This window comes from Orbicella faveolata, unplaced genomic scaffold (assembly GCF_042242905.1).
Source record: "Orbicella faveolata isolate gen_17 unplaced genomic scaffold, um_ofav_v1 contig_24, whole genome shotgun sequence".
Classification (NCBI taxonomy): domain Eukaryota; kingdom Metazoa; phylum Cnidaria; class Anthozoa; order Scleractinia; family Merulinidae; genus Orbicella; species Orbicella faveolata.
Genome location: NW_028301552.1, coordinates 3,363,820 through 3,377,089, shown reverse-complemented (window position 1 = coordinate 3,377,089; position 13,270 = coordinate 3,363,820). Strand labels below are relative to the sequence as shown.

Below are 13,270 nucleotides of genomic sequence, written 5' to 3'. Positions count from 1 at the left end.
AAAAAAAAAAAAAAAAAAAAAAAAAAGAAAGTGAGTTAGTGACATGCTGAGAAGGAGAAATTACAAATTAAGCTCAACTATTATTAAGAGATGGCATTAGTTTTTCCCACTTTTTGTAATGTTTATAAAGTTGGTTATTTTTGGTAGCTATTTTTTTTTCAATGTAATAAACGGTTTTTGTCTTTGCTAAAAATATTGTTAATGTTGGTTTAATTTTATTTAATTTACATTTATAAATAAAAAACTTTCCTAGCAGTATCAAGTGATTCAGGATAATAAAGTCTTCGTTGTTGTTGAACACTCCAAACAATATATTTTCAAATGTCAAAGTGTCCAAAGATACATTCTGGTTTGAAAGCCAAGAAGAAAAAGCGGTATAACTCTTACGTGCGACCAGGTTATGGAAAGTCTTAAACACTAACTTGCTCGTGAGCCTGTGAACAGGCGCCCTAATGGTGTCAGCAGCAAAATAATAAAAATATGGAGAGCTGTGGAAAGCCACCCATAGGCGACCTGGGAACTTTCTATTTTGTCGTACTACCCTTCATTAAAGAGTACTGTTCACTGAAGGCCAGCTTAAAACTGTATTTCAACGTACAACCCAGAAACTTAAGCAAGTTTTAAACCTCTACGAGAATCAAAGCTGCTAGCTGTAGCGTCCAGATCAGCTAGATGGGACATCGCGACTTACCGCAGTGATTTTCGACTTGAAGGAAGATATATCATCAGGCATACACAGCCGAATTGACATTTTTGTACAATACACCAAGCAGCAACAAGAATATGTTTGCCATCCTTTATTGCTAAATAATTACTACGGTTAATTTATTACAAAAGCTGTTTACCATTCAAATGTATTCACTCAAATGTAGCTCATTGGCTACTTTGGTCACTGTACACAATTAAATATTGTTTCTTCTAGTTAATTTCTATCTGTATTTATTTTTCCTATATCATTGTAAACCATCTTACGTTAGGTTGTTTTTCTGTAAATAGTGTGCGATAAAAAAAAAACTGAAACTGAAACACTCTGCTTTAGCTGTATACATGTATTAGAAAATCTGTTTATTGTAGCAACTTTTATTCTTTAAAATATATCTAATTTCTTCTTTTGTACAATCATAAAGTTTACGTGGAGTTTCCTCACATAATCAATCAATTAATCATTTATTAAGACGCGTAACGTCTGGCTTTGAGCTAAAAGTAAGTACAAACTACATACGTGTTAACAAAACGTAGTAATAATCTCTTGGGGATACATTTATAACAGGGAAATCACAGCAGATCCTTTGTAGCTCTTAGAGCTGGAAAATCTGTACAGCATACTTAACCAATCAGATACAAAACGGTTCGCGCCTCTTTTCACGCGCTTGCTACAGGCCAGGTTGATAAGTATCACAGTGAATACCTCGAGCTCATTCGCTGATATATAGGACTAAATAAGCTCCCATTAGAAGCGCGAAGGAAGACAATATGTGCCATAGGTCATGGTAATCAAAGAAACCCACTACCGCGCAGGCTTGGTTCAGATCACGAGAGATTTCGGGAGGTTTCACTTTATCTGTCGTTGCCTTCAGGGAAAAAATCCAGACCGCAGTACCCATAACCCCTAGCGTGGCCAAAACATACGAGCCTTGGAAGATGCGGAATGCAACTTTTTTAATCGTCCAATGAGAGCGCTCGCTTCGCCAGAACTTAATCACAACTTTGCCAATAATGGCAAGAAGGCAAGCTAATATGCAACTGAACAAAAACATGTTCGGAAAATTTGTTTTAAACAACACGGGGAGAACAATGCTCGCAAGCGCCACGATTACAATGAATATCACAGCCTTCGTTAGCGCATCGCACCTTTTAAAATCGCCCCAACTTGATATGTTGTAAAATAGCTTTACACCCGCCCATGAAAAAATGATGATATAATATACTACCAGACAAAGTACAAAAAAAATTTGCATTCCTAAACTCAAGCTCTCAGTATTGGAATAGTACAAAGAACCGAAGTAATTGAACACATACAGCGGAACTATGAAGTAAAGGAAAAAATTGCTGGCATCCACAGGCTGTTGGATTTCCTGACCATTAGCGCACTCTTTGAAACTGATGCCATTGTACAATGAAAGAACAATCAAACCTGAAATGACGAACATGAACGCAGTATCGAACTGGAAAGTTAATTTGGTGGGGCAAAAATGATATAACATGGAAAAGCAACCCTCAAAAATTAACCCCCAGGCAAAGGCGTAGCCGATGGAAAAGGTATATTTTCTCTTATGCGCTTCAGCATGCAATAAAATGGCTTCCTCTGGGTTGGTTAGTAGAGGTGGAACAGACATTGTAGCAAAATGCGCATTAATGTTGGGGCATTTCAGGACATGCTTAGGCAGTTCAATTTGATTAACGGGCAGACGGGGGGTTTTGAGTCTGTTCCTGCGTTCCATTCTATGACACCAGGCCAGCAGCTCAGCTTCCATGATCCACACGGACCAACAGAGAATCAAGCCGTGAATCATGTACGCTAAATTGCTTATCATCAAGTTGAACGGGATGTCATATCCACTCACTCTATAGCACAGGTCATTGTAATAACACCTGTCCCTGTCGCCATCCTGGATCATCAGATGCCAATCTTCAAAGACAAACTGAAACGCGCCCACCAAAAGGACAAAGCCAACAATGCACGTGGTGTAAGAGAACGTCTTGGGTCCTTTAGTGAACCAGTGGTGAAACAAAACGTTTTTCATGGCACGAGCCACTTCCTTCCAGGTCAATGGTTTCCGGTCTCTTGATCCGCGCAACAGTGGGCGTAGCTCGTCACTTTCTCCTCCGTTTTGTCCCCAGCAAGACGAAAACAGGCTTTTTAGATTGGCTTTAAAGCCAGTGCCAGAAATAGAGAAACTGGCATTAGTAGTGTCATCAAGGTGACTGTCCTCGTGCGCTAGGATATACGGCTCTCTGAAACATAACAACGCCCACAACGCCACCACGATACCTCCAAAGAAAGACGTACCGATTAAAAAATAGAACGGTTTACCGTAGTCGTAGTCAAACGAGCTTGTCAGAGTTAATCGTACAGTTTTTGTGACATTTCCACCATCAGGTTTGTCCTTCAGTGCTATGCCGATGAACCAGGCGGCGCCCGAATCTTTCAGAGGAGGTACAGAAGCTTTAGACAGAGTAATCCGCCCCTTTTTATCAAAGCTTAGCCTCAAAGATCCGCCATTGTAATCAAGATACTTAATGTCGTTAGCTGCGACCTTTTTGCAAGTGTGGGACACTTTTAAGTAAGCTGAAATCGTTGAATTTGACTCCACGGTGATATCGAGTTGTTTCTTGGAGATTCCCTTCATTGGCTTGAACTGAAATATCTGCGATGGGGACTGTGTTGAGATGTCAAAGCTCACTTCTTTACCTAATGTCACATTCGGCACGTCATCATAAATTTCAGCAGTGTAACTTACGTTTGGGGTTCCTGTAAATTGCACCAGATAACCCTGGCCAGATTTCTGTGGGCACGTGCTCATCTTTCTCCAGGAGCCAGTAACAGGAATATCTAGCTGACCTAGCGAAGCCTCATCAGCATCATAGACTGCCACATGAAGTGCTCCTAGCAGAACAAAGAGATTAGCGGCAAATTAATTAGTTTCTAGAGAAACCTCTGTGCTGGTTTGCGTGCGAGGGAACAAATGCGTTGAGTCTTTGTTTGGGCATGACTCATTCAGCTTCATTCACAAGGCCCCGTCCACACTACGTGGGAGAAGTTTGAAAACGACGTCGTCACTCTGAAAACGCAGACGCCTAGTTTTCACGACAGCGCATCAAATGTTTTCCGTCCACACTACGCCGGAGAAATTTGAAACCGCAATAATCACCGGTCTTTTTAGATTTGAGCAAACCTCAGGCAGGCAGGGAAATCACATTATGATGTCATTATTATGTCATCGTTTTCGTCCAGATGAAAACGAAAAGCTGGGGTTTTCAAATTTCTCCGGTTTGAAGAGCAAAGAGCGTTTTTGAAAAAGGTCCGTTTTGGTAACGGATTACTGTAGAAGGTAGACCTCATCGTAAAAGTAAAGCTACATTTTCAAATTTCTCCTGCGTAGTATGGACGGAGCCTTAATTATCGAAGCCTGTTCCAGGCTCTCGGTCAGTGTGGACGATCGAAAAAGCGGGAGGGCGACGAGCGGGATCTGAGGTACGAGCGGGTATCCTTTTCTCTCCCAGACCCTGCTCGTCGACCGCTTGCTTGTTCCAGTTGAGCGATTTTATATCGATTCTAAGAATTGTAACGCAATACCGCTCACGCAACTCATTCCGACTGTCCGAAGAAATTGAAACTGGAAGCTTTCCGTGAATAGATGCCACTCGCGTCAGAAATTTGAAATTTTACAACATCGCTAAGTAAAAATTCGAAGGATTTTACAGTGATTACTAACTGTTGTGACGTATTTTAGAGACAAATCACATTTAAGTGTTGCTATATTAAATAGTCCGCGGAACTGGTTCCCTACCGATGGAAATTAAAATGAACCCCGTAAGAAAACGTAGAGAACAGTAACCTAACAGAAGCACTTTATATGCACTCCTCCCCAAGCAATAACAAGAGGAGAAACCCTTAGCCAACAATGAGGCACTTTCGGTTTGTGTAACATAATTTTTGTGTTCGATCGGTATATAAACTACAAGCGCATAAGCAACATTCTCCCAACGGTGTGAAATGAAATACAAACCAACCTACCGCGAGTTGCTCCATAAGTCTTGGCTTTAACATGTAAGAAACTTTCCTTTGAGTCCGTCCTTACGATACACGAGTGAGACAGTGTTCTGGAAAGCGGAAGTTGCCTAGCAAACGTGAGCGGAGTAATCGATGGCGACAAATTTTGCTCTGGTCCTTCTTTCAATTTCGTGCCATCAAAACTGCATTCATAAACAAGGCCTGCGCATAACACAGACCAAATCAAGCAGAGCAGCTGAGTAAAAGCCAACCGGAGCATGGTCGATCGTTTGAACGACCAAAGAGTGATGCCAGAATATATTTATAACTATACCTGTAACTTTGCTTTCAGAGCGGAACTTGATGCCGGAAACTACGAGTCACGTGAATATGAGAGACCAATAGGAAACCCGTCATTTTTCCGGGAAAACCATGCGTCTAAAATTGTTTCACGTCTCCCAATTTGTAATGCATACCTATATGGATCTTCTTTTAATTATGGACCACCTGGTTTAATTGATATTCAAAATGCTTTGTTTACTATGGTTTTGTATCGGCGTACGTCAGTGGACTTGTCACGCAATCAAGCTCCTGAGTTTATTTATTCAGTAAGATAACTTTTCATAGGTCTAGAATTACACTAAATAAATCAGTGGCAGATCCAGACTAGACCTTGAGCTAAGGAGGGAGGGGGTTGGGGGGCGGGGGGTTGTTTTGCTTGCCCTATCGGCTTTTCTTCTTTCTGTGATTTCTTCTTTTTTTACCCAAAATAAGGGGGGAGGGGTGGGCGGGCCGCCCGGGCCCCTCGCCTAGATCCGCCACTGTAAATAAAGTTGTAACTGACTGGTATGTACTTACCAGGGGTATCTAATCGATGATCAATGACATCAATGAATAATCAATGAGTAATCGATGGGTAATCAACTGATTATTCATTGATAATTGGCGACGATCAATGAGATGAGGTGAAACAAGGTTGCACGGTGTAATACTGAAAAGAACTCATTGCAATCGAGTGCTGAAAGGAAAACGTAAATCTTGGGGTTTTCAGACTGTGTAGTCATTTATAGGAAGCCCGTTTCGATTGCTCACCGTTTTGGCAGCCATTTTAGCGAAGACTAATGGTCACAAATACGCTAGAAAATTACGCAGAATAGTGCACTAAGTTACTCAGGTTTATTAACATCACTGAGTTTCAATGAAATTGGTTGCAAACAGTGTAACGAAAACGACCTACCGTATTTTCTTTACAATAAGTACGGTAATGCAATTGAGAGTCTGACCTCTGTAAAGACAACTCTGTACGTAACTCTACCCCTCTATAGATAGCACTGCAGTATGAATCATACCGGAGTACCCGCTCTTTCAGTTGTAATCGGAGTTGACAAATTAAAAAAAAAAATACTCTAAACAACGAAATTACCAAATGGCTTCCGTTTTTGTTACTTTCAAGTACCGTACAGGAAATCCGCGAAAAATTATTCCCAGGAGTAAAGTGTCGCGAAAATTTGTTCGCGCGAAACTCGAAAAATCCAAAATCCGCGAAATTAAACTCCCGCGAAAATTTCATGCCTCAAGGTATCCCTGATGCCCTGAGCTATGATTCCGGACAGATTCTTTTATTTTTAAGACCAACGCAGAGGATAAAATGTAACTAAAGACAGTTAATGAATATCTCAATTTTTCCGTCGTTACTTTACACTTGAATGGCCCATTGTGCGGTTTGTTTCACTACAACTGTTGATATTTTGAAATAAAATCAGTCCAACGGCTAACAGATATAGGGTCATATAGCGAGAGGGTGCTTGGATTGCATTGATTTTCAAAAAGACTTTCACCTCACTTAGTTTGGTAATTGGCCCTCAATTCTCCTAATCAGCATATATAACAAAGGGTGAACATTGTAGGGAGAATTACTTGTAAGATTCCAATCGAAGTTGACTGATCAGCGCTGTGTTCAATCATGCCAATGTCGTGATTATGTGCCAAAAAATAGTAACAAACACTGTAGGCGTGGTTTAAATTTCCTTCCGGTTTATCGAAAGTTATAACTGATCGGCTCTCTCGCGTAGACAAGGAGAGTGATGCGTGGAGCAAAGATATCTACAAGCGCGCAAGATAGAGAGAATTCTCGATTAACTGGTCGCGATACAAACGTAGAAAATAAGCGATGTATGCCATTTTGAATGTTCCCTGTCTGTTGTACGTCTGGGTGTCTTTCATGCTTAATCGGACTTCTGCGGAGACGCTTACAAATGCCCGCACTTCATTCCTTCAAGTGAAAAGATGGAATGTCTCAGAAACCAAGGGGCTTGGATTTCGCTTCAAAACTATCCTGGCAAATGCGCTGCTATTGTACATGGACGACGTGGGACAGACGAATTTCTTACGAGTTGAACTGTCTAAAGGGACAATACTATTGACATGCAGCCATGGAACACGATCCGGGGCAATGGCGGTCGAAGTCGGGGAAAATTTGAACGACTTAGCCTGGCATCAAGTTTTATTAGAGAAGAACGATGGTATAACGACAATCTCTGTGGACAATCGATGGAAATCAACAATAGAGAGCCCCGAGAAGACGCGATTAATCATCAAAAGTCCGATGTACTTTGGTGGACTACCGACTAAACTCAGCGCAAACAGACTCACCCAGCCTTCGGTGATTCTTCTGAGCAGATTTCTGGGATGTATAGCAGACATAGAATTGTTTGAGTACCCAGCAAGGCGAGGGAATAGAAGAACGGCGATCGTGGAGAACTCGGATGGAATAGCTCCTGGTTGTATTGACAAGTGTGAGAAAGAAAATACATGTCTCAATAATGGCACATGTCTGAACCGATTCATCACAACTAAGTGCGACTGTACGGCCACTGGCTTCAGAGGAGCCGCTTGCGAACAAGGTATCTTAAAACATGAAGTAGTGTGCCTTTAACCATAACAGCCTAATGTTTATTTAGCGATTTTTATCTGTGATATGCTCTAACTTGCACGAAAGGCACATTTGTTTCTGATAAGAAAACACTGAGAAAGAATGTTGCCATTACATATTTTATTACTTGCGGTTTCTTGCTAGCTTTAGTTATTCAGTAGTCTTTCAGTCGATTTTAAAACCCTTCTCGTCATAAACTGTCAGTACCGGCTCTCTTTATCGTAATATCAGAAGTTATTTTATAGCTTTTTATCAACTTTACAGGGAATTGTAGCATGTAAGCGGAAAAATCTTTCTGGAGTAGACATTGCAGCTCATTGCGTCAGCCGATACTCTGAGGTTGAAAGCTCAAGCGAGTGTCATCTTTCTTTTCCTGTTACAACAACAAAACCTTGTGCTTTGATTTTTCACATGAATCACTGCTTTACGTCAGGGCCATATACTTTTTCCCAGCCTCTTATGGCTCAAACCACTTGGACATTGTAATTAAAACGTAGTCGGGAGTCGTAAAATTGCAGAAGCAGTTCGGTTTCGCTATTATTTGATGTAATTTGTTTTCACACATTCGCCAATTTATAACATCACGCGATCCCATGTCTGGACCAGAGTAAATGTGTTCCATGTGCTCAACAAATCGCACGCATTAGGAGTCTATAGTTTAGACCGACCACAGCCGTGAACAAACGGATGATAAATACAATGTGAAACGTCTTGTCATATCAAAAGGTTACGCGAATTGCAGCACAGTGTGTTAAATTCCATATTAGTGCTGGCGGGGTTCCAACTGAAATAGAGAATAGTATACCCATCGTGTATGGTTCTTTAGAGATTAGAGACATAGATCTAAACACTCCAGCATTCATGTTATAAGAAAATGCACAAAAGTTATGTTATGTTATTTCTCGAGATATTTCTCGTGATGTTATCAAAGGATTGTTTGGAAAATAAAAAGATCGGGACCAGAAGAGATTGCTTTGGAAGAAATGTTGAGAATGAACATTGAACCATCAAATTTTCAACCAGAGCTGACATTCAGAGAAATAATTAGAAATCTGAAAGGAAAATTGAAATGACAAGGTTAGCAACACAGAGGAAGGTGTAATATATTTCACCGTTACCTTGCTAACGATCTTTCACTCAAATCGGAATTTCTATTTCGCACAACGTTGTTGATGTTGTGGCGTAAGTTTCCAATGATTGCTGGTTAATCCAAGCATTTTGCGGTCAGTTCAATTTAAATCTGCTCGAGAAAGTTCCCATGTCCCCTTTGAGTTTTTCATTTGGCCAAACTGAGAACAAACGAACGCAGAAGCGATTTCAGTCATTGAAGTTAATACAGGAAAAATTAAAACCATAATCTGTTAAAACGAAACTGTTCTTCTAACAGGTCCTAGCAAACGTGACTTCCTTCAGCAAGTTTGGATTAAATTTAGCAGTTGTTTGAGGAACTGCCAATCGATATTGGAGCAATATACCCCCAACGGTGTAAATATTAGCGGAATAAACATCCTGTTTGACTGTAAATCGCCCTTCGAGGGGGTTAGTGGTTATTTTCCTTTGCATGTGATCCAGGTACGCCCTGCAGGCCTATGTCTTTTGTAATGATCGGATTTTCTGATAAGCAGACCTCTTAGATCGCTCAAATTATTTTGAATCATGATGGCGGTGATGCGTAATCGGTATAAGTTGTTTCAACGAGGCTTTTTACAAATGTTTCAACAGCTACCAATCTCTCCATTTCCCAATGGATTAAACACTCTTTTATTCAGTGTGCTACCTGTGGCCGTGGTTTCGCCGCGACCAGGACTGTGTGTTTACTTAACTCTAACTCATGAAAAAGAAGGATCCTTCTTCTATTTATATCATTACGCCATGCTCACTTCAACGAGTGGAAGTGTTGTGTGACAGGGTAAAAAAAAACGCTATCTAGTCACGACATTTTATTACACTGTACCAGACTATTCCATATCGACTTACCACTAAGTGTCCTTATGCTTACATTCACAGCACGTCCGGTTCTTGGTCTTAGCCAATCAGATTACGTGGTGTTCAATCGTTCCGAAAAAGGCATCTCAACGCGACATGATCGAATCATTTTGCGATTCAAAACAGCCAGTCAAAATGGTTCACTTTTGGTGAGCGGCCGTGGAAGGGACTATTTAGGAATTGAGCTAAACCGCGGCTCCCTCCTCGTACGATGGAACCTTGGATGGGGTGAAATCTACGTACACTTGAGTGACAAAGTGATCAGTGATAATGCTTGGCATTCCGTTGACATTCGAAGAGACCAACGTCAGCTTGACTTAGTAATTGACGGAGCCTTTCACGTAAGGAGGAGTTTTCCGGGAACATTTATATCGTTTGACCTTAAACAAGGTGAGGGGGACGTCCTGATCGGTGGAATGGGGACGAGTGGTTTCTCTTGGAATCAGCGTTTGCCAAGAATATCATTCGTAGGCTGTTTTCAGGAAATAAATTTCAATAATGTGGACATCCTTCAAGAACTTATTAACGGGAAAGAGGGCTTCACAACCCAAGGTCACCCAAGGTGGAGTTGTGAGAGTTCACAGGACCTGCCTCCAACGACTGTCGCAAAACCATCAACTACACCTCTTGTAACCTCAGAACAAACAACGGAAGCAGCGGTAACAAGTAAAAAGAGGGTTCAACCTATCACTTCATATAAAACCGCACGGATGGTAACCACCAAGGATTATACACACGTGTCAGCGGTCAGTTTTTCTGGAAATTCAATAATGCCTTGCTCAGATGACGAAGACGATTGCAGATCAGAAGGGTCCGGATCGGAAGAGAACTCGGGTGAAAGTGGTTCGGTGGTAGAGGAGTCGGGCATATTTTCCGAAGTCTCAGGGGATCGTGAGATTAACGAAAACAAAATCCCGAATAACAACAGCAAGAAAAATTTTTTAAAAGGGCTTCCTTCCAAGGCACCCGAGGCTGAGACCGAAGGCGAGTCAGACATTTCGCAAACGCCCTGTGTCGGAGACGACGAAGATGCGTGTGAGAATGTTTATGAATCAGGCCAGGGTTCCGCTGAACCAGGCTCCGCGGGCGGAAGTAGTGCCTCCCCTCGTCCTAGGACCTTGCCGCGTGACGATGGTAACAATCAAGTAAAAAAACGCGTTACAGTAAAACACGACAGCAGTAAAAAATGGACGCTGATCGCTGGCATTATAGTAGTGGCGACCGTGCTCGTCTTGTTTTGCATCTTTGCTATTTGGTGGCTCTGTAAGAACAAAAACAATCCTCAATGGACAGGAATATATAATGGCAGCAGAGAAACATGTCTACAAGCAGAAAATACAGATGTCTAAAAGATAGACTGAAAACTGTACTTCCTTTGATGCATGAGTTCTTTGTTGCCTTTTTGATGTCTCATGCTTACATCCGATGTCAAACTGTTTTTCAATTTATTTGGCCTCAAAAAATTCTACGAATTGCGCCACTTGTAGAAGGAATCACACGCAATCTTCTGAAGATTGTCGTTACTAAGCAACCTGACTTACCTTAATGGCTTGTAGTCGCATCTATCTGGTATAAACAAAACAAACTAGACTTCCCGAATCGCACACTTTTTAACCGGTTTAAGACACGTCTGAGACTGGGTTCTAAAAATTCCATATTGATGACGTAGTTTAACAGAGATCTGTGTTGTGTTTCTGACTGGTTGTTACTTGCGCGCGAAAATTGAGTGTAAACCAATCAGAGATCACAAGTGATCAAACACGTCACGAGTACGAAAAGAGCTTTAAAGTAGAGACAACAAACCGCATCTTGAACAGACTCATTCGTTAGCTCTTGGTGACCCTTGACCAGAAAAGAAATAAATAACTTATAAAATGATTTTGTGTACCCAGAGCGCACTATGGAATGGAATGTTTCGTTCAGCTCAACCAAACTTCGTCGGCCACAATAAAAATGTGAATTTTGAGAAGGGTTATATGATGTTCATTAGGGTCTCTAAAGAGCTAAACTGACGTCATAGATGTTAGCCAATTCGAAAACATTGTCTCTGTTCAAAGAGGGCTTTCGTAACCGGATCTCAATTGCCTCCGTTATGCGACGTTTGAACGTGTTGCTTTCTATGGCAAGAACGTTTGTTTTGCTAGAATCCAACGAATGTCCCGTGGGCTGGCAATGTTCATACATGGCTAATGAATTCCTCGGAAGATGTTTCTTTACTCTAGATTCTAATAAACGAGAGGTTTCGCCGGCATATTCTTTGTCGCAATGGATGTAATAGACTGCTCTGCGGTTTTTAAGGTTTTCTGTTTTGTCCTTAACATGTACTAATTGCGATCTCAGAGTATTAATATGCTTGTGGACGAGTGTGTACTTTCAAAAAAAATTATTGCGCTATGAGTACAGAAAATTATGTTACATTTTAATCATGATTCCAGGACAGGAAGACGATATTTTTGATTAGAAAAGAAATAGCCCGTATTTTTATTAGTAGCTAGTTGAACGTAATGTCTACATTATCCCAACTTGAAATAATTTCCATGCCAATATTCAAAGACTTGTAATGTGACTGACAATCGGTCTCAGGATTGTAGTGGGCGTTTTAGTGTTGGACGGTTTGTGCTTTACAGAGAGTTCCATTCTTAAAGGCATCTTTTATATTCGATGAGCAATGTGTTTGTAAATATTTCTCACAAAGTCCACATGTATAACGAGTTTAGGAACTTCTCAGTGTAGTTAAAATGCCATATGAATGGTATTGATAAATTGAAACCAAACAGGTAACATCGATCGCAAGGTGTATTAAAGTAATTTATCTGCATCAAAAGTGCTGACCTGCGGTGATTACGTACAGGGCAGATCAAACTCCGCTCATTAGACCATATTCGTATTCTCGGTAATTGAGTAACTTGCAATTGAGGCTAATGTGGCGAGTCTTCAAATGCAAATAGCATTTTTTTTAATGACATTCCCTCGCATGAGCCCGCACTGCAAGCTAGTTCCAGTCCAATACCGAGAATACGAATATTGTCTATTGAAAGGTGAATATATAAACGATGGTCTCCATTTGGCGCGAAAATATGCCAGGATATTTGTCTGCGGACATTATCTGTTCCGCGAAGCGAACAGTTTTCCGAAAGCGTAGCTCGAAGAAAACTGTGAGCTTTGAGGAACAGATAATGTCCACGGACAAATATGCGAGCATATTTTCATGCCAAATCGAGGCTATATTGTTTATTATCCTTCAAATATTTTTCGCAACACACGCGGTTTTGAAAATTGGGGAATATCCGCGGATATTCCCTAGTTTTAGCTGAGGAATATTCGGTCACGTGACGCGTTTAGACCAATCGCGCGCGAGCGAAAATATTTGATGGATTATAATTACTTACTTGATGTTATGCGAACATTAGGGGAATTGAAGAGCTTCCCATTTTGCTGATGAATATCGGGAAGGCAGGCGGGCCAAACATGTTTTGCCCTCCCAACCCGCCTCCTTATGGATGCAAAAGGAAGGGCCAACCTTTCCCTACACGTGCAAGAAATGGACGAACGCTGACACCTTCACTTGCACTTCCCTTTGTGTACCTCTGGATCCACCACTAGTGATTGCTGAGCACTCACTAAAAGTTCCTGTGATA

At 41.1% G+C, this 13,270-nt stretch overlaps 2 protein-coding genes across 2 annotated transcripts; one reads left to right on the top strand and one right to left on the bottom strand.

The window, feature by feature from the left end:
• Window positions 1-782: 782 nt before the first annotated feature.
• On the bottom strand, window positions 783-5,089 carry LOC110042474 (uncharacterized). Its single transcript, XM_020747854.2, has 2 exons — window positions 4,739-5,089; window positions 783-3,607 (listed from the first exon to the last, which is right to left on the bottom strand). The coding sequence occupies exons 1-2, from the start codon at window positions 4,992-4,994 to the stop codon at window positions 1,416-1,418; spliced, it is 2,448 nt and encodes an 815-aa protein (XP_020603513.2). The 5' UTR covers window positions 4,995-5,089; the 3' UTR covers window positions 783-1,415.
• Window positions 5,090-6,737: 1,648 nt separating this feature from the next.
• On the top strand, window positions 6,738-12,456 carry LOC110042467 (neurexin-3-like). The gene is made up of 2 exons (XM_020747847.2): window positions 6,738-7,617; window positions 9,654-12,456. The coding sequence occupies exons 1-2, from the start codon at window positions 6,885-6,887 to the stop codon at window positions 10,979-10,981; spliced, it is 2,061 nt and encodes a 686-aa protein (XP_020603506.2). The 5' UTR covers window positions 6,738-6,884; the 3' UTR covers window positions 10,982-12,456.
• Window positions 12,457-13,270: the final 814 nt, after the last annotated feature.

Excerpts from the sequence above, each read along its gene's own strand:
- LOC110042474 (XM_020747854.2), bottom strand. The coding sequence starts at position 4,994 with ATGCTCCGGTTGGCTTTTACTCAGCTGCTCTGCTTGATTTGGTCTGTG. Across the intron at positions 3,608-4,738 it reads GACTTATGGAGCAACTCGCG|GAGCACTTCATGTGGCAGTC; the intron begins GTAGGTTGGTTT and ends TTGTTCTGCTAG.
- LOC110042467 (XM_020747847.2), top strand. The coding sequence starts at position 6,885 with ATGTATGCCATTTTGAATGTTCCCTGTCTGTTGTACGTCTGGGTGTCT. Across the intron at positions 7,618-9,653 it reads AGGAGCCGCTTGCGAACAAG|CACGTCCGGTTCTTGGTCTT; the intron begins GTATCTTAAAAC and ends TTACATTCACAG.